Raw genomic sequence first — 23,756 nt, forward strand, 5'->3', positions numbered from 1 at the left:
CTTTCAAAATGAGATGAGACCATGTCCTGTTTAAACCCTTTAATGACTTCTCAATTATGCACAGAATGAAATTCAAAATTCATAACTTTATCTACAAGGGCCTACATGATTAGGCCTTATCTGCCTTTTCGGTCTCATCTTGCCTACCAAGATCCATCTTAATTGGCCTTCTTTCTGTTTAACATAGTAAGTAGCTTCCTGTATCAAGAACTTTTCTGTAATGCTCTTTCCTCTTCATAGAACATTCTCCAGGCCATTTCCTTCATATTCCCCTCACCCAGTTCACTTGGCTAAAGATAACACTTATCCTTTAAATTCTCAATTTTTAATAAGAAATTTTTAATTTCAATTTTTAGTGACTTCAGTCTAGATTAGGTTCTCCATTTATATACTCTGATATACTGTATATTTATAGTAATTTGTAGTAATTATCACAGTGATGTTTTATTATTGGTGGGATTATTTAATTAACATCTGTCTCCCACCATAGTTGGAATACAATATCTAGCATAATCCTGCACCACTCAAATATTTGTTGAATGAATGAGTGTTGACTGTAATAGCTGAACTAAGAACTCTTAGAACAGGAACACGATTCTCTTGAGACATCATTATTTCCATCTATCCTTCTTCTTTCCCTCATTATATTTATTTCTTCTTCCAGAAGCCAAATGCCAGAGAAGACTCTCCTCTATAGAATAATTAATGAAGAAACAGAACTCCCAAATTATTCCCCCAACCTAGGAACTGATTTGCCAAGTCCCTAACCATTAGTGTTGTCCTAGAGCTCCTGTAAAGTTGAAAGTATAAGCAGTAGTTTTATTTAGTTTGGGAAAAGCTAAGAAGGATTAGATCAGAGAGAAAGCCAGCAATCTAAGAGACTTTGGTTCAGAGATGCCTGGTTTTAAACCCAAAGAAAAGAAAGGTATTTCTTTGAACATTGCAATCTTTAGTGGATTTTTTAAAAATAAATTCCTTATTTTGCCATAGATAATAGGAAAGATCAGACAGATCACAGCCCCATAGCAGTCACCTAGTGACTGCACCACGAAAAGGATCGGCTTATCTAGGGGAAAGGTCAGTCTGCTCTCTCTGTTGATCAGCTATTGGGAACCTAGTCCTCTGCCATATTTCTTCCCACTCTTACAATGTCTGTTTTCTACTTCTATAGCCCAGGTGCCATTTAGCGTTTTGTTATATATGTAAAGATACCTTTCCACCCACATAGCTGAAGTTACAAGGAGGGTACAATTCCAGTTCTGTCTCATGATCCGTCTACCCTGTTCCTCACCTTGTGAGCAGCAATAGCATCTTTCTGCATATTCTTCAGGGACTGAAGCTCCTTCAGGGTTGCCTCCAGTTGACCCTGATGGATGGTAAGCTCCTCCTAGGGATACCATAAAGAATTAACCCCTGCTAATTGGGAGATAAAGGGCCATAAGGAACATCTACCCCAAAGCCCCAGGGTGTCAGGGGGAAAGAAAGCAAGCTCCTGCTACAAAAGTCTCCTTTTCCCTCGTATCATAATTCCTGTCTCTTCCAAAAATTGTGAAGAAAATTACAAACTGCAGAAAAACTAAGTTTTATCTTCCTGTTAGCTAACTACAGGGCTTTGAGGAAGATAACAGAACTCTGTACATTTTCTACTATATTTATACTGTTCTTGCTATCTCTACTTTTACTTACATTGTTCTGAGAACACTTGTTTCTTCCTTCTGTCAATTCAAATAATTGCCCCCCGTTCAAGCTTTCTTTCACCATGCCTCCCCTGACCATTTCAGTTTTCTCTAATCTCTGAAATTCTAAACATTTGTGAATTACAAATGTGGCAAAAATTTAGCTCTCAGCAGTAGACTGTCTTATATTCCTTCTGTTGTTTTGTTCACTTTAAACTTGTCTAAATTTCAAGACTTTTATAACAAAAGCAATATTTTACATGTCCATGTTCTGTACAGTGTTCTGGTAGAATGCTGTCAAGGCTAGGTTTAGGTAAATGTTTGATTGATTGAGGAAGTAGGCCAGAGCTCCTTTACTGCTTCCCTATAATTGACAACTGCAGAGAAAGAACTTTGCAAGATACGTTGTATTTTTTGAGCACTCTGAGCTTTCTAATAATCACTTGAATGAAGGGGTGGTATTGAAAGAAGTCCAACAAATGATTTTTCCCAGCCTTCCTAAGGAATTGCTCAAGACTGTTCAAGACCCAGGGCTCACCCACCGTGAAGAAACGGACAGCATCAGAGATCTGCAGGAATTCTTTAGACTGCCCCACAGACAATCGAGCATCTTTGCATTGAAAGCAAATTAGTCTCCCGTCTGGCTTACTGAACAGTTTCAGGTTCTCTCCATGCTCTGGGCACCGTGGATGGCCCTTGAGCAGGGGTAGCTTCTTAATCTTCTCTACTAGCTTCTCCAGTACAAGGTTAAATGTACAGTTGCTGTACTGACATAACATCTTACACTCAGGACAGAATGTTTCATTTGCTTGCTGCTTCCAAAAATTTTGGATACAAGATTGGCAGAAGTTGTGGCCACAGCTTAGCATTAGTGGATCACGAAACCAGTCATTACACAGTGGGCAGTGTAATTCCATAGTAATATCTTGTATCTGCACTTTGGAGGATATTTGGGTGATCAAATCATTCACTTCACCGTAGCTGTCTGAGTCAGTGTTGGAGGAGAGGTTGGAAGATACCTTTGAAAAAGAACAGCTAAAATGAGTTTCTCTTTCTTGTTGCTCACTTCAGCATTTCAGGGTAGTGGGCTCTGTTCCTAAAGGAGCTGAGAATTGGTGCAGCCAGAGTAAAAGCACTATCATCTCTTCTTTGAAAGTGATCAGTAAATGCAGTGTTCTCTAACATCAGAGTTTATTCTACTCCCAACATTATTAATCTTTAATAGAGAACCAAGGCAGAAGAAGAAAGAGTACCCAGTCAAAGAAATGTGTTTCATTGTATATCACTTCTTCCACTCACTTTCTCCTTGTATCAGTTGAAAGTTTTACTTTAAACATCTGGTCTATTAGTTATTACCTTTCATTTTGTTTTCTGGAAGTCATGTGCAAAGAATTGAAAGATCTGTCAGATTCCTCAGTTGTTGGCATAATACCATCAACCATAATATCATCCAGGCCCTTCACCCTTCCTTTTTAAAAAAACACATTCCAGAAATAACATTTATACAGAAAATGTAGAATCATAAGGGTATACAGATCAATGACTTTTCACAAAATGAATATATCTGTGTAATCATGACCCTGATCAAGAAACAAAGCATTTTCAGGATAACCAACAAGGTCCTACTGTATAGCTCAGGGAACTCTGCTCAAAGTTATGTGGCAGTCTGGATGGGAGTGGGGAGATTGGCGGAGAATGGATACATGTATATGGACTGAGAGTCCCTTCAGTGTCCACCTGAAGCTGTCACAGTGCTAATTGGCTATACTTCAATATAAAATAAAAAGTTAATTTGAAAAAAGAATAAAATTGAAAACAGCATTAAAAAAAGAAAAACATTTTCAGCATCCCAGAAGTCCCCCTGTATGCCTGCTTCAAGTCACTATCCCTCATTAAGACTGACCCCCATCCTGATTTCCAACACAATGTACTAGTTTTACCTGTTTTTTAATTTTATATAAATCTTTTGTTGCTGACCTCTTTTGTCAACATTATATTTTTGGAATTTATTCATATTCTATATAGTTTTGATCCATTCATCCTCATTGCTGTGTAATATCCAGTGTGTAAATATACCATAATTTATTTCTCTGTTATATTGTTGATAAACTTTTTGAGTAGTTACCAGTGTGGAGCTATTATAAATAGTGTTGCTAGGAACATTCCTACTCATGTTCTTTTATATTATATACAGACATATGTTGGAGATATTGTGAGTTGGGTTCCAGGTGACCACAATAAAATGAATATCAGAGTAAAGTGAATCACATGAAATTTTTGGTTTCCCAGTGCATATGAAAGTTATTACTGTAATCTATTACATGTACAATAGCATGATGACTAAAAAATTTTTATCTTAATTAAAAATACTTTTTTGTTAAAATATGCTAACCATCATTTGAGCCTTCAACAAGTGGAGTCTTTTTGCTAGTGGAGAGTCTTGCCTCTGTGTTGATGGCTGCTGACTGTTCAGGGTGATGGTTGCTGAAGGCTGGGGTGGCTGTGGAGGTTTCTTGGAATAAGTAGTGAAGTTTGCTGCGTTGATTGGCTCTTCCTTTCACGAATGACTTCTCTTTAGCATGCGGCACTGTTTGATAGCATTTTACTCACACTAGAACTTCTTTCAAAATTGCAGTCAGTCCTCTCAAACCTTGCCTCTGCTTTATCACTAATTTTATTTCATAGTCTAAATACTTTGTTGTTATTTCAACACTCTTCACGGCATCTTCAGCTGGAATAGATTTTACCTCAAGAAACCACGTTTTTCCCTCATCCATAACAGGCAACTTCTCTGTTAGAGTTGTTTTTTGTCTGTTTGTTTGTTTTTTAATGTGGACCATTTTTGAAGTCTTTGTTGAATTTGTTATAATATTGCTTCTGTTTTATGTTTTGGTTTTTTGGCCGCCAGGCATGTGGGATCTCAGCTCCCTGACCAGGAATCAAACCCACATCCCCTGCATTGGAAGGTGACTGCCACTAGACCGCCAGTTGTTTTTGTTGTTCAGTGCATCAGTTGTGTCCCACTCTTTGCAACTCCATGGGCTGCAGCACACCAGGCTTCCCTGTCCTTCACTGTCTCCCAGCGTTTGCTCAAACTCTTGTGCATTGAGTCAGTGATGCCATTCAACCATCTCATCCTCTGTCATCCCCTTCTCCTCCTGCCCTCAGTCTTTCCCAGCATCAGGGTCTTTTCAAATGAGTTGGCTTTTTGCACCAGGTGGCCAAAGTATTGAAGCTTCAGCTTCAGCATCAATCCTTCCAATGAATATTCAGGGTTGATTTCCTTTAGGATTGACTGGTTTGATTTCCTTGCTGTCCAAGACACTCTCAAGAGTCTTCTCCAGCACCACAGTTTGAAAGCATCAATTTTTCAGTGCTCAGCCTTCTTTATGGTCCAACTCTCACATCCGTACACGACTACTGGAAAAACCATAACTTTGACTATAATACAGACCTTTTTCGGCAAAGTAATGTCTCTGCTTTTTAATACACTGTCTAGGTTTGTCATAGCTTTTCTTCCAAGGAGCAAATGTCTTTTAATTTCATCATTACAGTCACCATCCACAGTGATTTTGGAGCCCAAGAAAAGAAAGTCTGTCACTGTTTCCATTTTTTCCCCATCTATTTGCCATGAAGTGATGGGACTGGATGCATGATCTTAGTTTTCTGAATGTTGAGTTTTAAGCCACCTTTTTCTCTCTCCTCTTTCACCTTGATCAAGAAGCTCTTTAGTTCCATGAAACTGCAGTTAATTGAGTCATATCTTTAGGCTCCACTTCCAGTTCTAGTTCTCTTGATATTCCACCACATCTGCAGGTACTTCCTCCACTGAAATTTTGAACCCCTCAAAGTCTTCCTTGTGGGTTTTAGTCAACTTCTTCCAAATTCCTGTGTATGCTGATAGTTTGACCTCTCCCCACAAATCATCAGTGTTCTTAATGGCATCTACAGTGGTGAATCCCTTCCAGAAGGCTATCAATCTGCTTTGCCCAGATCTATCAGAGGAATCACTATCTAATGCAGTTATAGCCTTATGAAATGTATTTCTCAAATGGCAAAACTTATAAGTTGAAATTATCCTTGTTCCATGTCCTGTTGGCAGGCATGAAAACAACATGAATCTCATTGTACATCTCAATCAGAGTTCTTGAGTAATCAGACAAATTATCAATGATATTTTGAAAAGAATCTTTTTCTGAGCAGTAGATCTTAAGAGTGGGTTTAAAATATTCAGTAAACCATGTTGTCGGCAGATGTGTTGTCATCTAGGTTTTGTTTATAGAACACCGGCAGAGTGGATTTATGTAAATCCTAAGGGCCCTAGGATTTTCAGAATGGTAAATGAGCACTGGCTTCAACTTAAAGTTACCAGCTGCATTCGCCCTTAGCAGGAGACACATCCTGGCCTTTGAAAACTAGGGAGCCAGCCACTGACTACCCCTCTAGCTGGGTCAGTCCTCAGTAGCATCTTCTTCCAATATAAGGCTGCTTCATCTACACTGAGAATCTGTTGTTTAGTGTGACCACTCTCACTAATGATCTTAGTGAGAGCTTGTGAACAGTTTGCTGTAGCTTCTACCTCAGCACTGGCTGCTTCACCTGGAACTTTCATGTCTTAGAGATGGTTCCTGGAGCTGTGTGTCCCCCTCGGCTAGGCTCAGACTCTTCTTCTGCAGCTCCCTCACCTCTCTCAGCCTTCCTGAAATCGAAGAGAGTTAGGGCCCTGCTTGGATGAAGGCTTTGACTTAGGGGTTGTTGTGGCTGGTTTGATCTCTTACCCAGACCCCCAAAACTTCCTCCATTATTGGCAGTAATGCTGTCTTCGCTTTTTCACTTTTCACAGCTTATTGGACTCGCACTTTTAGTTTCCTTCAAGAAATTTTTCTTTGCCTTCCCAAGTTGGCCATGTGGCACAGGAAGCCCAGCTTTCAGCCTGTCTTGGCTTTTGACATGCCTTCCTCACCAAGGCTTAAATCTTTTATAGCTTTTGATTTAAGGTGAGAGACATGTGACTCTTCCTTCCCTTTGAACACTTAGAGGTCATTGTAGGGTTATTAGTCAGCCAAATATCAATATTGCTATGTCTCAGGAAATAGGCAGGCCCAGGGAAAAGGAGAGAGACAAAGGAATGGCCCATCTGTAGCAGTCAGAACACACACAGCATTTATTAAGTGTCCTTGTCTTATGCGAGTGTGATCTGTGGGGCCTCAGAACAGTTACAACAATAACATCAAAGATCACTAATCACAAATAATATAATATCTGTGCTAGAAATTTAATAATACATATAATTACATATTATATAATAATATGTAATATCTCAGATATTAGTATACTAAATTAAAAGCTTGAAATATTATAAGAATTATCAAAATGTGGCACAGAGACACAAAGTAAGCAAATACTTTTGGGGAAATGAGACCAATATATTTGCACAGAGCAGGGTTGCCTTCAATTTGTAAAAAAAAATGCACAATGCTATTAATAACATTCTTACATGTGTTATTGTATGTCTTTTCTGTATTTTTTTGTGGACATGTGTAAACATTATACATGTGGAAATAGCATTGATAGATCATGAGGTATGAACACCTTTACCTTTACCACATAATACCAAACTGTTTGCCAAAACAATGGTAGCAATTTATACTCTACTAGCAGAACATGAACATTTTGGTTGCTCCACATCCTCACCAACATCTATTTTTGTCATATTTTCTGTCTTATAACAAACCAACTGATGTGTAATGGTACCTCAGTATAGCTTTAGTTTGCATTTTTGTGATTAACTAATGCAGTTTAACATTTTTCACATACTTGTGGGTCATCTTTTGTTTAGAGAAGTGTCTTAAGTCTTTTGTTCATTTTTCTAATGAGCTGTTTGTCTTATTGATTCAGAGTAGTTCTCTATATATTCCAGGTACTAGTTCTATTTTGGTTGTTTTGTAAATATCTTCTCCCACCTCTGGTATATGGCTTGTCTTTTCATACCTGTTATAGTGTCTTGCCATGAAAAGAAGTCCTTAATTTTAGTGTAATTCAGTGTAATTTCAGAGAAGGCAATGGCAACACACTCCAGTACTCTTGCCTGGAAAATCCTATGGACAGGGGAGCCTGGTGGGTTGCACAGAGTTGGACACGACTGAAGCGATTTAGCAGCAGCAGCAGTGTAATTTAGTATAATTTAGTTTATAAATCTCTTCTGTTTTATATTTTGCCTAGATTAAAGGTAAGTCCCTACAGGGAATATCCGTGTTTATTTCTGCTTGGAGATCCAAATTACACCAACCCTCTGCCATTTTATGTTAATATTATTGGTTTCAAATCTGTAGCTCATAGCGTGCATGCTAAATAACTTGCTTCAGTCGTGTCTGACTCTTTGTGACCCTGTGGACTGTAGCCTGCCAGGCTCCTCTGTCCATGGGATTCTCCAGACAAGCATACTGAAGTGGGTTGCCATACCCTCCTCCAGGGGATCCTCCTGACCCAGGGATAGAACCTGCTTCTCTTACATCTCCTACATTGGCAGGAGGGTTCTGTACCACTAGCTAGGTCATAGAGGGGATTGTAAATTTTAAGCCTAACCCTGTAGGAGGGCAAGCTTGTGGTTAAAAATTCTCCGCGGACACTCTTGTTTATCACTCAGACCCCAGATCAAGATAGTAAAGGTCCTTTATTATTTTTCTTTGTCACTCCTTCACTGAGGATGTAACCCTTCAAATGTGTTACCATTGTTTAAGGGTCTGAGGTCCAACTCCCTACTTTATGTGGGTCTAAAGATTGTTAAATCAATTTTCCACAAGTTAAAATAAATAAATAAATTTTTTTTTTTAATTGTTAAATCTGGGTTTTCCTGAGATACACAAAAACTCTCAGTGCTGATACAGCTCTCAATGACTCCAGCCCATCTCACTGCTTTCCAGTCTGTATTCTTTGGAATTTCTCTTTACTTTCTTGTACCCTCAGGTATGCATTACAAAGGATGTTTGTTACATTTTAACTGGCATTTCAAGATGTTTTCTAGTGGCAGGTTTTCCAGGATAAATGGTTCACAGTATTGCCAGATGTTTCCCAGAATAAATGATTCACAGTATTATAGCTGCTATTATTAAATAGTAACCAGCAGAAGTGGATTTGATATCAGTACCTAAGAGTCTGATGAAGTAAACATTAAATAATTCCAGCTCTGTTCTAATGCCCAAACTTGTTAGGGCATAGAAGTGGGTAAGATAGAGGCTCTGCCCTTGAACTGCTCACATCTGGGTTTTCACTTGCATTTGTAGGTCATGGCAAAGCACTACTCGAAGTCCCTGGCCCATTTTTCTTAACCTCCCAACTCCCTTACCCTATCCCATACTTCATAAGCATGTATGTGGACAACCTAGTCCACACAACAAAGCTCCATACGTGCATACACACACACCCCTATACACGGCTGCCCTTTGGGCACGCAGTTGCCTATGGGAGCTATGGAGGTCCTAACAGTGGACACAGAATCTCTTGAATAGAGAATTTTAAGAGTCCTGGGTGCATGGCATGTAATTTAAAATATTTATGGGAGGGAGCGTGTGCTCTGTGTCCAGACATGGACTCTTTATCTTATAAAGAGGAATATAGCTGGAGGAGGGTCAGAGTGGGAGCCTTGCCCAGGTCTAGCAGTGGCACTTCCCTGCCCACTCCACTCACCTTTATTCTTTCTTCCTCATCTGAGCACTAGCCTTGGGTTGAGCCTGTCTCTGTCCTGGAATCAGCAAGGAGAGGGTGGCCTGAAACCAAGTCTGGAGTTCCATCTCACAGGCCATATCTTTACCAGAACTGAACTTCTGGAGTCTCAGGGCGCTGTGGGATCTGTCTGACTTAGCTGTGTGGAGGACCTTGTCACCATTGACAGCCCAGGGCTCTCCTTCTTCCAGAGTTTTCCTCCAGGGTTCCTGAAATGACTTTGCCCCTAGCTTAGACTTCCAAATGCCAAGATCGGCTGCTCCCAGCGTATGCCATTACCAACTCTGTGTGTTCTTGCTAAGTCGCTTCAGTCGTGTCCGACTCGGTGCGACCCCGTGGACAGCAGCCCGCCAGGCTCCCCTGTCCACGGGGTTCTCCAGGCAAGAATACTGGAGTGGGCTGTGTATTCTTACCCTTTCCTAAATGCTAAGGCTGAAAGGCTCTGATTCAGGAGTACAGAAATGGAGACTGAGATGAAACCTCCTCAAAACAGGAGGATAATTTGTATAGTAGAGCTAAGTATGTTTTAGGAGAGCATGGTAGATGGGTCCTTGATGTATGACTAGGGGGTGTGGTCAATGGGAATATATAGGCTATATAAGACGGGACTCAAAAGATCAGATCTTAGGCAGACAGAAGTGAGGAACATTATTATGGGAGGAAAAAGAAATGTTAAATGTACATATACTATTTTTCAATTTGTGTATTGTGTCCTCCACAGGATGAAAAACTTAAATATAAATGGAAAATTTATTCTGAGGCAGAATCCCTGACGATTAGTCCATAGGTTACTCTCATGCTCTTGAAATGAAAACTAGAACTCAGAATTTGCTCTGACTTGAGAGTCAGTCGTAGAATCAAAGGAGTCCAAAAAGGATTCTGACCCTAAGACCTCAGTTGTCTCTTACCTGCTGTACATCCCCTCAAGAATCTAAGTATCCAGAACTCTTTACTATTCATTTCTAACCCTGCATTACCAGTCATAACTTTGTGCTTGCCTCTACTTGTAAACTTAATTTCACTCATATTCAGATCTGTTCTAGCCAAGAGAACATGGCTAAAAATGCTTTGCCTCACCATTCATCAGATTCCATACTCATCAATGACTCTTTTGCTCTCTTTCGACACTTATATTTTTACCTCTTTCTATCCAAATGCTTTGGCTTGAGCTCCTAGACTTTTGCTCCCTGGTTGCCCTGTGTGGCCTGTGTTCTTTACCCCTGACACTGGATCTCCTCAATCCTGGGTCTTGCCTGCCTGGACCTAATAGAGCCATCTCTCTTGGAATATTACCCCTCCACCATTTTCTTCAGTCTTTCTGCAACGTCTATCAGACAAATATAAGAGCCTCTCCCTTTAGCCCACATTTTTCTTAATTTCCTTCTCATATTCTCTACTTCCAAAGTTCTCAGTGCTTTGCTCTGGACATTTTTCCCCACTCTTTTTTTTTATGGATGCTACTTACTTTTTGTTTTTTTAAACATTAAATGAGCTGAGTTCTTCCTCGGCTGTTTGCAAGAGACTTTCAAGAGGATGGAAGCAGGACCATATTTAAGGTCATTTGCTCTATGAACCAGTATGTGCATGAGTTCTTACAGCCCTTGCTTTTCCCCATGATTAGCATTTCAGGGTTTCTTACAATGCAGAGTCTACGTCCTTCACTGTTCCTTACCAACAGACTGCTTTTTACAGGCATGACTATTTGTCCTTGTTCAGCTTCACCTTCCCTATACCTCAAATCTTCGTGACAAATGGAAATTTTAAAAAAAAAAAAAAAAAGCTCCAACTTTGGTCTGCTTGCCTGTTCTTGTTGTTCAGTACAAGAGCTTTTTGGTCTTGGGTCACTTTCTTTGGAGAGCAATAGTACTCTCACAGTGTATAAAATCTGCATCCCTAGGCATCCATTATCATGTTCCTGTTTGACTTTCACTATACTGGGCTGTAGTCCAGGCTTACAGACTATTTTTATCTGTTTTCATTTGTCTATTTTGTCTGTTTTTCATTCTCTTTATAGTTTTGAGTTGGATGAATTTCTGAAAGAAGAAAAAAAATCACTGTTTTTATTCTAACACTTGAAAACCAACACTTAAATTGTTTTTGACCATTTATCCAGTCCTTTTATGTATGTAGAGAAGGGCTGGGGAGAGGGTAGGGGGAGGATATTTCAATATGTCTTTCATATACCTTCTTAATCAGAGTAAGTAATGAACTTTCAGCAGTCATCAGTGTGGATGCCTCTCTTCAAAGATTACAAGTTAAATTTCCTTCCAGCAACAGGTATAGGGACTCAAAGTCAATATTAAGCAGTATTATAGAAAAGGCTATGCTCTATTCTTCCCACAGCTAGATTTTTAAACTAAGATTCACCCCCAGTACCTACTAGATATATTGATCACAGTTGCTGTCATTCCCATAGTCCATGCTAAAGGTCAAGTCTGCGTATAGCTTGTGACCTCCACTCCTTCTCCCAGGTGATTAAAATACAGGTGGGCTTCTGACCTATTCCATAGGCTGTTCAACAACCCAAGATGTGACTCAATGAAAAAAGATGGTATAGGAAAACAGAACCTCTTGTGAATTTAACTCTGGAAACAAGAGAGAGAATCAGGAAATTGACAATCGAAGCAGAAGCTTAAAGGTTTCCATGAGGGAGAGTTTGGGACAAAAAGGTCATGTCATGGAGAATCATAAAAAAACAGAATCTAGAAGATGAATTTTAAACGTAAGGCCAAAAAAAAAGAATGCAGATATGTAGGGTCAGGAAAGAATCAGTTAGATGATCGAGACAAGAAGTACTCTATAGAAACAAACAGATGCGGGGAGTGACTGTGTTACATTAACCACAGCACTGTCCCTTGGCTTCTCCTGGATTCCTGCACCTAACACAGTGCCTTGCCATAGTAGGGGCTCAACAAATGCGTTAGACGGATGGATGTTTATCCTCAGGATGACTCTTTACTTAAGGTAACCTTTCTGAATCTCTGCTCTTGTAACAGACCCTTTACCCCAGCACCCTGTAGAAAGTGTTTTCTTTAAGCTTGCTGTGTCATTTACTAAACACTCTTTTAATAACTTAATTTTCATTCTCCTTGATGTATTGAGTCTCTCCTTTGACTCTTGTGGTCCAGTGCTGCCCTAGTTCTCTTGCCTCTGACCACTCCCCTGCATTAGCTGGTTTCTCTTCCTTATCTCTGAGTAATAATCACCAGAACTGTCTTCAAGTCTTTTCTGGTTCTGTACTCTCGTCTTGCCAAGTGAGCTGTTCGTTCCCATAACTTCAGATACAGCTTCTACAAATGTGACTCCCACATCTGAATCTCTGAACCCACAAATGTGTCCTTTAAATTCAACATGACTTAAATAGAACTTGTCTCTCTTTCTCAATCAGTTCCTTCTTTTTTAATTTATTTATTTTTGAATTGAAGGATAATTGCTTTACAGAATTTTGTTGTTTTCTGTCAAACCTCAACATGAATCGCCCATAGGTTTACATATGTCCCCTCCCTTTTGAACCTCCTTCCTTCCCATCTCCCTCCCCATCCTACCCCTCTAGGTTGGTGCAGAACCCCTGTTTGAGTTTCCTGAAACATACAGCAAATTCCCATTGACTATCTGTTTTACACATGGTCATGTACGTTTCCATGTTAGTCTCTCCAACTTGACCTCTCTGTTTCTATTTATTGTACTACCAGCATCTCACTTTTGAAATCTGAATTACCTTTGGCTGTTTTCTTCTTCATTCTCCATCATCTAATCAGCTGCAAGATCTAGTTAATAATACTGATAGAAATGATAATTGCTAACCCTCCTCTGGCTCAAAAATCTTTTTTTCCTCTCCATAGTCTACCAAAATAAGTTTTGTGTTTTCTTAAGGGCCCCAGAATTCAAAATTCTCTACAACATGTTGCAAACTCTTTTTTTTTTTTTCATTTATTTTTATTAGTTGGAGGCTAATTACTTTACAATATTGTAGTGGTTTTTGCCATACATTGACCTGAATCAGCCATGTTGCAAATTCTTATTTCTAGTCTTATTTCCTACAGTTGTATAGAAAGAATTTTAAATTTATCATTCTTTTACATATTAATGAAAATAGGGGAAAACAATAGAATGGGAAAGACTAGAAATCTCTTCAAGAAAATTAGAGATTCCAAGGGAACATTTCATGCAAGGATGAGCACAATAAAGGACAGAAATGGTATGGACCTAACAGAAGCAGAAGATATTAAGAAGAGGTGGCAAGAATACACAGAAGAACTACACAAAAAAGGTCTTCACGACCCAGATAATCACGATGGGGTGATCACTCACCTAGAGCCAGACATCCTGAAATGTGAAGTCAAGTGGGCCTTAGGAAGCATCACTATGAACAAAGCTAGTGGAGGTGATGGAATTCCAGTTGAGCTCTTTCAAATCCTGAAAGATGATGCTGTGAAAGTGTTGCACTCAATATGCCAGCAAATTTGGAAAACTCAGCAGTGGCCGCGGGACTGGAAAAGGTCAGTTTCCATTCCAATTCCAAAGAAAGGCAACGCCAAAGAATGCTCAAACTACCGCACGATTGCACTCGTCTCACACGCTAGTGAAGTAATGCTCAAAATTCTCCAAGCCAGGTTTCAACAATATGTGAACCGTGAACTTCCGGATATTCAAGCTGGTTTTAGAAAAGGCAGAGGAACCAGAGATCAAATTTCCAACATCCATTGGATCATCAAAAAATCAAAAGAGTTCCAGAAAAACATCTATTTCTGCCTTATTGACTATGCCAAAGCCTTTGACTGTGTGGATCACAACAAACTCTGGAAAGTTCTTAAAGAGATGGGACCACCTGACCTGCCTCTTGAGAAATCTGTATGCAGGTCAGGAAGCAACAGGTAGAACTGGACGTGGAACAACCGACTGGTTCCAAATATATATACAGTGGAATATTACTCAGCCATAAAAAGGAGGAAATGATGCCATTTGCAGCAACATGGATGGACCTAGAGATTATCATGCCAAATGAAGTAAGTCAGAGAAAGACAAATATCATAGAATATCACTCGTATGTGGAATCTAATTTTTTTAATGATACAAATGAACATATTTACAAAACAGAAACAAACTTTTGATTACCAAAGGGGAAATGTTAAGGGGAGGGCAAATTCAGAGCTTGGGATGAATATGCACACACTACTACATATATAAGATAGATAACCAATAATTGTGTAACAGCAATTGTATAACACAGGGAACTCTACTCAATATTCTGTGAGAACCTGTAAGAGAAAATAATCTAAAAAAGAATGAATATATATGTATGTATAACTGAATCACTTCGCCATACAACTGAAACTAACACCACATTGTAAATCAACTGTACACCAGTAACACTAAAATTTGAAAAACTAAGTAGACTAGTTGTTGCTAGGGCTGGAGCAAGGGGGAAATGAGGAGTGATTGCTAATGGTATGGAATTTCTTTTGGAGTGATAAATATGTTCTAAAGTTAGATAATGGTGATGGTTGTACAACTTTGTGAATATGAAAAAAGCCACTGAATTGTACACCATAGAAGGGTGAATTTTGTGATATGAAATATATGTATTTCATGTGAATTCATCTTGCCAATTGAGGTTTTGCCAGTTATCCTGACTTTCAAGAGTATAGCCACTGCTATAAAACAAGGGATTCTCTTAATCTTATTAGCTAATATTTATTGATCTTTCATTGTGGAAAATAACTGTGTATAAATGAATCCTCATATAACTTTATATAGAGTCTGCAAAGAGTTGGACGTGACTTAGTGGCTGCACAACAACAAGTTTATGAGATAGATATTTTTCCATTTTTAAGGAGATTGAAGATTGTATGTTAAGTCACTTCAGTCGTATTTGATTCTTTGCAACCCTATGGGCTATATAGCCCACCAGGCTCCTCTGTCCATGGGATTCTCCAGGCAAGAATACTGGAGGTGATTGCCATGCCATCCTCCAGGGGATCTTCCCGACTCAGGGATTGAACCCATGTCTTTTACGTCTCCTGCATTGGCAGGAGGGTTCTTTACCACTAGCGCCAACTGACATTGAAGCTTAGAGAGGTTAAAGGACTCGCCAAGGTTACCTAGTAATTAAGTGATGAAGCCTGGGTTTGAACTGTTTGTAGGACCAAGAGCCCATTATCCTAATAATCATTTAGTCACCAGAAAGCCAACCAGTGTTTTATGCAGTTGAACTTATCAAATGGGTCAAATTTGTGAGGCAAAAAACCTATAAAAAACTTCCTACTGCTCTTGAGGGAGGAATGCAATTGGAAGTCAAAGAAGTTTCTGACATTGCTCTACCTGGAAATCTTAGGAAATCACACCCACTGACAGACCCTTATGGAAAGTCTAACCTTAAGGCAGAGGGATAAAATCCAAGTCAGGGATTGATTTCATCCTTCTAAGCCTGTCTAAGAAAGCCATCCTTCTCCACTCACCAAGCGCATTCTTCTAGAACAGAGAAAAGGCAAGGAGTAATGAAGTCCTTGGAAACTTGCAGAAGAAATACTTAGTTTTTCCCTGAGATTTTTTTTCCTGATTTTTGAATTGTGATTTTTGAAATCATAATTAATAAAATATTTAAGGGAATTTGTTGTTTAGTAAGGACATTTGTTGCATATTTAAGAGCATTTTTTTCTCAGTTTTTGTTACTTCAAAGTAATTTTTTAAAGCTTTGATGGGCAGATTTTCTGAAGAATTAACCAAAAGCACAGAGAAATATGATTCATCTGTACAGGACAAATCACATGGCAGAGTTACCATACTAGCAAGACATATGCTTCACAAATCCTGCCATTTTCACATAAGAAGGGAGAATTATGAATTTTTTGACTTATCAGAGCTCAGAATTGAAAGAGATCTTAAGTCATTTAATTCACTCCTTTCCAGCTTCTGCTTGAAATTTTGAAATAAGGGGAGGTTCACAATTACACAATTTTTTTTCTTATTAGAAAAAAGTATCTATTTTTACTGACCTCACTGTAAAAGAATAAGAATGTAGTAGAAATAGGCAATAATGGAAGCTTTTTTCTCTAGAAATTATAAACAAGATACTTACACCTTTTTTGTTTCAACACCTAAGGACAGAGAAGGGTAAGAGCAAATCTAAAGGTCCTGTGATAGAGGAAACTAGAACCTGATCTTAATGATTAATATACATATAATTTAAACTATATAAGAAGTGGTAACTAATGGAAATGATAATTCATGTCACAGTTTCATGTTGATGAATCTGAGTTGTTTTTTTTTTACTTTCCTGTAGTTGTAGTGAATAAACATCTTCTTTTATCTATATGACAATCAAGAAAACACTAACTTCAGAGTATAACTGCATTATTTTAGCTCTGAAGAGATCTTGAAGGAATTCAATTTAATATGTTTAATCAATTCAACTTTAAGTGTAAAATACCAAGTGTGATAGCATAATGAGCAAATTAAATTTTTTCAATATAAAATAATAACATGATTACATTAAGAAGGAAAGTATATTTTTGTTTAGTTAATGTTTCTCAAAAGTTTGTGGTGGATTTCAATACTTACTGCCATAATCTCTTCTCTAAATTCTCAATTATTCCAAGGCCTGGAAAGAATATAGAAGCTATAAACTGCCACAAGTTAACTTTTTCCATGAATTTTCTTTTATGCTGTAAAATCCATGCCCTCTTCTGTGATCCAGTTTTCCACATTACACTCAGGAAACCAGCTAACTTAAAAGGTTGCTCACCTCCATGAAGCTCTATCATCAGGCCACCAGGGGGCAGAGATAGACACTTGGACCAGACCTCAACAGACCTCTAGGATGGTTGCAGATCAGGAGTCTGTGACTTGTTAGTTTGCTAAGAATGGGCCCAGAGATAACAGAAGGAGGGAAAGTTCAGTAACTGGGGATACAGGAAGGCCAGAGCGAGGTCTGGCTGATTCCGTGACAGTTTGTCAGTTGCTTTGGTCATCGTTGGGTTAAGAGAAAGAGAAACCCTGATTGAAACAGCCTCCCTGCCCACCGTTTTTTGGCCGGGAGAGGAAAACAACTCATTTAGATTCAAGGTGGCAGTCTAATCTTAAGGGTCACATATCCCCATTTCTGGCCTACATTGCTACCCGAAAGTGGAACGTCATCATCTGCCTGTAAGATTAATGCGTGAGGAATAACCACTTCATCCCTGCTCCTGATTTCATTACAGCGTTGAGACCCAGCTGAGTGGTGTTAGTAGAGAGCTGTTCCACCTGAGAGCTTACATTCCATTGAAACAACCTATGCACTGAAATGACTCTGTCTCTGAGAAAGTAAAATGCCTGGAGAACCCCAGACCATAAGGACGCAAGATGATAGAAGTCTCATTTTAAACACTTTGACAGTTTTCGCTGGCAGCGGTCGGCACCCAGCCTGTGCTCCTGAGTGACCTGTGAAGCGCCAGAACAGGACCCGTGGTTCTCACTCACAGGGGCTCCTCCCACTCAGCCTGCTTCCTCCTGTGTCAGCTCCTACCTAGCTGTCCAGCCTTACGCCCGTGACCCTCCCACCAGTGTATGCGATTGCCTGCATGCCTGCTTCTGTGGCTGTGTGCATGCTGATTCTTCTGGGGGCCCTCCCTCCCTCACCCCAATCTTTTATCTCTTCAGTAAACTCTCCCATAACCAGTCCCTTGTAGAAAATACTTTGCTGCCTGTATACCACCTCAGCCTCAGCCCTGTTGACATTTTGGGCTGCCTAAGTCTTTGTTGTTGGGGAGCTGACCTATGAATTTGAGGATGTTTAGCTGCATCTCTGGCCTCTGCTCACTAGATGCCAGTATCACCACCCCCTCCCCCAAGTTGTGAGAATCAAAATTATCTCCTGACATTTGCCAAATGTCTGCTGGGGATATGGGAGTGGGACCCATCCTCCAGCTGAGAACCATTGCTTCACACATTGGTGCCGCGCAGTAGGCCTGTGCCCATGTTGTGCGTGACTATTTTAACCGTCCGACTGCGCGTCTGCCCCTCCCTGAGTCACGAACAGCCGCTGCGCTGTGCAGTCTTGTGCTCACCGTGGCGGTGCACAACCTTCACTGGGGCAAGTTCTTTGTCAAATAAATGGCTATGAAATGCCGATGATCACCTAGAAATCATGTCCCCAAGTTAAAAAAAAAAAAAAAGTGTGTTTCATCTTGAATGTTTTGTTGTTGGTTAAAATGTTTAACAATGCTTAGTAAAGGTGATTGTACTAAACATTGAAGTCAGCACATTCTTGAGTCTTTGGCCCTGGGGCAAGAATAGTGGGTTAGGAGAGACAAGCCTTGTCTCCCTCCAGAACGATGAGTAACGTTGGCTAAGATGTCTAACTCCTCTGGGATCAGTTCTTCCATCTGTAAAATATGAATTCCTGAGGCTTCCCTTCCACCTCCAAAGTTTGTAATTCCAAAACCTATTTAGCAAGAGGTCCAAAATCTCACAAAAAGGCATTTCAAGATTTTATTTCACTATTCAAAAATAAAGTTTTGGGCAAGGGGGCAGTAGACAGTGATGTTTAACAAACGGCACACCAGCTCTGTGGTGACCTAGAAGGGTGGGATGGGGGCAGTGGGGTGGGAGGGAGGCCCCAGAGGGAGGGAATACGTGTTTACATACGGCTGACTCATGTTGTCACACAGCAGGAGCTAACACAACATTGGAAAGCAATTATACACTAATAAAAAATTTTTAAACTACATACCAGGTTTTACCATGTAATTGGTAATCGGGGCGGGGGGGGGGAGTGGAAAACGAAAATATAGTCATAAGCCAAAGTTGCTTTTCTTTTCCAAGCCTCAATTTTATCATATGTTAAATGGAGATAATAGGGAGTTCCCCGGTGGTCCAGTGGTTAGGACTCTGCCCTTCTGCTGCAGAGGACACAAGTGCCATCCCTGGTTGAGGAACCAAGATCCCACAAGTCACATGGCAAGGCCAAAAAATTTTTAAATAAATAAAAAAAATAGAGACGGTAATACATACCTCATAGGATTGTTTCGAGGATTAGAAGAGATAATTTATGTAAAGTATCTGGCATATAGTAAGCACCCAATAAATACTCATAGCTATTGTTATTGTTATTGCACTAACATTGATGCAGAAAATAGTTTATAATGCCCCTTCAAATTAACTTTGTCTTGAACTATAACAAGAGATATAAGTATCTATAAGAGGTATTAATCTTAACAAGAGGTATTAATCTTCAAGAACCCCAGTGGAACTTAATATAAATTGAAAGTTCAATTTTCCATCTTCGAGACTCCAAGGAAGCTACTGAGAAGTCAGTTATTTCCTCTTTTATGCCCCAGCAGCACCTAGCAGAAATTTCTGTCATAGAGTTTATTTCACTGCATTATTATTTATTTTTTTAAAGATCTTTTTATTTACTGACTGTGCTGTGTCTTCATTGCTGCATGGTTTTCTCTAGTTGTGGCGAGCAGGGGCCACTCTTGGTTGCGATGCTCAGGCTTCTCATTATGGGGGCTTCTCTTGTTGCAGAGCAGGGGCTCTAGGCGGGCGGGCTTCAGTCATTGTGGCACGTGGGCTCAGTAGTTGCGGTTCTTGGGCTCCAGGGCACAGCTTCAGCATTGTGGAGCACCGGCTTAGTTGCCCCTTGGCACATGGAATCTTCTTAGAGCAGGGATCTAATCAATGTCCCTTGCATTGCAGGGCAGATTCTTAACTACTGGACCAGCAGGGCCCTTCACTACATTCTTTCTTTCTTTGTATTATAACTGTTTTCACATCTCTTCCCCACTAGTTGTGAGCTTCTTACAAGTGAAAGTGAAAGTCACTCAGTCGTGTCCCACTCTTTGCGACCCAGAATTCTCCAGGCCAAAATACTGGAGTGGGTTGCCTTTCCCTTTTCCAGGGGATCGTCCCAACCCAGGGATTGAATCCAGATCTCCTGCATTGCAGGTGGATTCTTTACCAGCTGAGCCACCCGAGAAGCCCACGAATACTGGAGTGGATAGCCTATCCCTTTCTCCAGCAGATCTTCTGACCCAGGAATCAAGCTGGGGTCTCCTGCATTGCAGGTGGATTCTTTACCATCTTGGATACGATCTTATTCATCTTTTTAACAACATGGGTCTATCATACTATCAAAAAAATTTTAATTTTATTTTTAATTGGAGGATAATTGCTTTACAATGTTGTGTTGGTTTCTACCACACAAGAACATCAATCAGCCGTAAGTATATATATGTCCCTTCCCTCTTTTTTTTTTTTTTTTTTTTTTGTCCCTTCCCTCTTGAACCTCCCTCCTACCCTCCACCCTGCTCCACCCCACACCTCTAGGTTGTCACAGAGCACTGGGTTGAGCTTCCTGCATTATACAGCAGCTTCCCACTAGCTAGCTGTTTCACATATGACAGTGTATCTGTTCCAGTGCTACTCTGTCAGTTAGTTCCACCCTCTCCTTCCCTGGCTGTGTTCATAAGTCTGTTCTCTATGTCTGCATCTTTATTCCTGTCCTGCAGATAGGTTCATCAGTACCATTTTTCTAGATTCCATATATGTGCATTAATATACAGAATTTTTTTTTCTCTTTCTGACTTACTTCACTCTATAACAGGCTCTAGGTTCATCTACCTCCCTAGAATTGATTCAAATTTGTTCCTTTTTATGGCTGAATAATATTCCATTGTATATATGTACCACATCTGCTTTATCCATTCACCTGTCAATGGACATCCAGGTTGCTTCCATGTCCTAGCTATTGTAAATAGTGCTGCAATGAACATTGGGGTACATGTGTCTTTTTGAATTACGGTTTTCCCAGGGTATATGCCCAGTAGTGGGATTGCTGGGTCATATGGTAGTTCTGTTCCTAGTTTTTAAAGAAATCTCCATACTGTTCTCCATATGGTTGTATCAGTTAACATTCCCACTGACAGTGGAAGAGGGTTCCCTTTTCTCCATATCCTGTCCCCCATTTATTGTTCGTACATTTTTTGATGGTGGTCATTCTGACTGTATGAGGTGATACCTCATTGTAGTTTTTAATTTGCAAAGAATCTGCCTGCAGTGCAGGAGACGGAGAAGGGAAAGGTTACCCACTCCAGTATTCTGGCCTGGAGAATTCCATGGACTGTTATAGTCCATGGGGTCACAAAGAATCGGACACAACTGAGCGACTTTCACTTTCACTTTTCATTGTATCTAACAATGAGCGATGTTGAGCATCTTTTCCATGTGCTTATTGGCCATCTGTATGTCTTCTTTGGAGAAATGTCTTTTTAGGTCTTCTACCCATTTTTTGACTGGGTTGTTTGTTTATCTGATATTGAGCTGCATGAGCTGCTTGTATATTTTGCAGATTAATCCTTTGTCAGTTGCTTCATTTGCAATTATTTTCTCCCATTCTGAGGATTGTCTTTTCTTCTTGTTTATGGTTTCCTTTGCTGTACAAAAGCTTTTAAGTTTAATTTCCCTGGTGGCTCAGACAGTAAAGAATCTGCCTGCAATGGAGGAGACCAAGGTTCAATCTCTGGATCAGGAAGATCCCCTGGAGAAGGAAATGGCAACCCACTCCAGTATTCTTGCCTGGAGAATCCCATGGACAGAGGAGCCTGGAAGGCTACGTGGGTCACAAAGCGTTGGATGTGACTGAGCGACTAACACTTTAACTTTTCAGGGCTTATTTGTTTATTTTTGTTTTTATTCCCATTATTGTAGGAGGCGGGTCATAGAGTATCTTGCTTCAATTTATGTCAAAGAGTCTTTGCCTATGTTTTCCTCTAAGAGTTTTATAGTTTCTGGTCTTACATTTAGGTCTTTAATCCATTTTGAGTTTATTTTTGTGTTTGGTGTTAGGAAGTATTCTGATTTCATTCTTTTACACTAGCTCTCCAGTTTTCCCAGCACCACTTATTGAAGAGACTGTTTTTCCCCATTGTATATTCCTGTCTTCCAGCGGCTACTGGAGCAGGAGATATAACACTATTAGAATTCTTTTCTACCACTGGCAGCTGACCGTCAGAAGGCCGCCCTGCAGGCCCTCCCCTGCTGCTCAGCACAGGCGGCGCTAACATAAAGAGAAGCACAAAATCATTAACCAACGAGAAAGGGTCACTGCTTCATCCAAGATCCATTATGAGGATCTCAAGAAAACACTTTTTTTTTCTTTTCAGAGTAAAAATGGAGAGACTAAAAAGCTCTTTGTATATTTGAGTTTCTAATAGTAAATAAGAAATGAATGAACCAATTAGTCCATGCAGAGGTTCATCTTGACCAGGATTCCCTTTCCAACAGAGGCAGCTAGTGAAGTTTTATCCTAGATTCTGTTCTAGAAAAGAGGGTATGGAGCCCAAGCATTAGCCATAGAAAGATTTGGTTTGAGTCTAGTCTCTGTGATATTGGGACATGTGACCTAGATAGTTAAAGTTCTCAAAACCTCAGCATGAAAATACTTCTTTAAAATTATTTTGTAATTTAAAAATAATGCATCGTTAATCATCATAAGGTAAATGCAAATCAAAGCCATAGTTAGATACCATTTCACACCGATTAGGATGACTAGAATTAAAAAGATAGATATGGGGATTCTCCAGTGCTCCAGTGGTTACAACTCACTGCTTTCACTGCCATTGGCCCAGGGTTTGATCCCTAGTCAGGGAACGAATGTCCCACAAGCCACATGGCATGGCCAAAAATTAAAAAAAAAAAAAAAAAAAACAGATAACAAGTGTCCACCCAACACAGAGCACCTAAATACATAAAGCAAATATAAGCAGACATACAGGAAGAAGTCAACAGTAACATAATAATGGTAGGGGACTTTAACACCCCACATACATCAGTAGATCATCTAGACAGAAAATCAATAAGGAAACACTGCCTTAAACACTATATTAAAACAGCTGAACAGATATATATAGAACATTCCATGCAAAAGCAGTAGAATACACATTCCTTCAAGTGCACGTGGAACATTCTCCAGAATAGATAATGTACTAGGCCACAAAGGAAGTCTCACCAAACTTAAGAAAACTGAAATCATATCAGGCATCTTTCCAACCACAATGCCATGAGACTAGAAATCAACTACAAGGGGAAAAAAACACATGGAGGCTAAACAATATGCTACTAAACAATCAATGGATCACTGAAGAAATCAAAGAAGAAATTAAAAACATACCTGGAGACAAGACTTCTGGTGGTTCAGTGGTTAAGACTCTGTGCTTCCAATGCAGAGGATGCAGGTTCAGTCCTTGTTCCGGAAACTAAGATCCCACATGCCTTGCAACATGGCCAAAAATAAATAAATAAAATTATCACATCTTAAAGTAAGTACCTGGAGACAAACAAAAATGAAAACGCAGTGATCCAAAAATCTATGGGACA

The 23,756-nt window shown here is 39.7% G+C and overlaps 1 protein-coding gene across 1 annotated transcript in view; it reads right to left on the bottom strand.

The window, feature by feature from the left end:
• Positions 1-23,652, bottom strand: part of TRIM69 (tripartite motif containing 69) — a 38,961-nt gene extending 15,309 nt beyond the window's left edge. Inside the window, exons 1-3 of the mRNA XM_061158336.1 lie at positions 23,551-23,652; positions 2,219-2,695; positions 1,292-1,387 (exon numbers count right to left, since the gene is read on the bottom strand). Of these exons, the coding sequence (XP_061014319.1) occupies positions 1,292-1,387; positions 2,219-2,593 (471 nt within the window). The 5' untranslated portion in view covers positions 2,594-2,695; positions 23,551-23,652. The remainder of the gene's footprint in view (positions 1-1,291; positions 1,388-2,218; positions 2,696-23,550) is intronic.
• Between the last annotated feature and the right edge of the window lie 104 nt (positions 23,653-23,756).

This window comes from Dama dama, chromosome 12 (assembly GCF_033118175.1).
Source record: "Dama dama isolate Ldn47 chromosome 12, ASM3311817v1, whole genome shotgun sequence".
Taxonomy (NCBI): domain Eukaryota; kingdom Metazoa; phylum Chordata; class Mammalia; order Artiodactyla; family Cervidae; genus Dama; species Dama dama.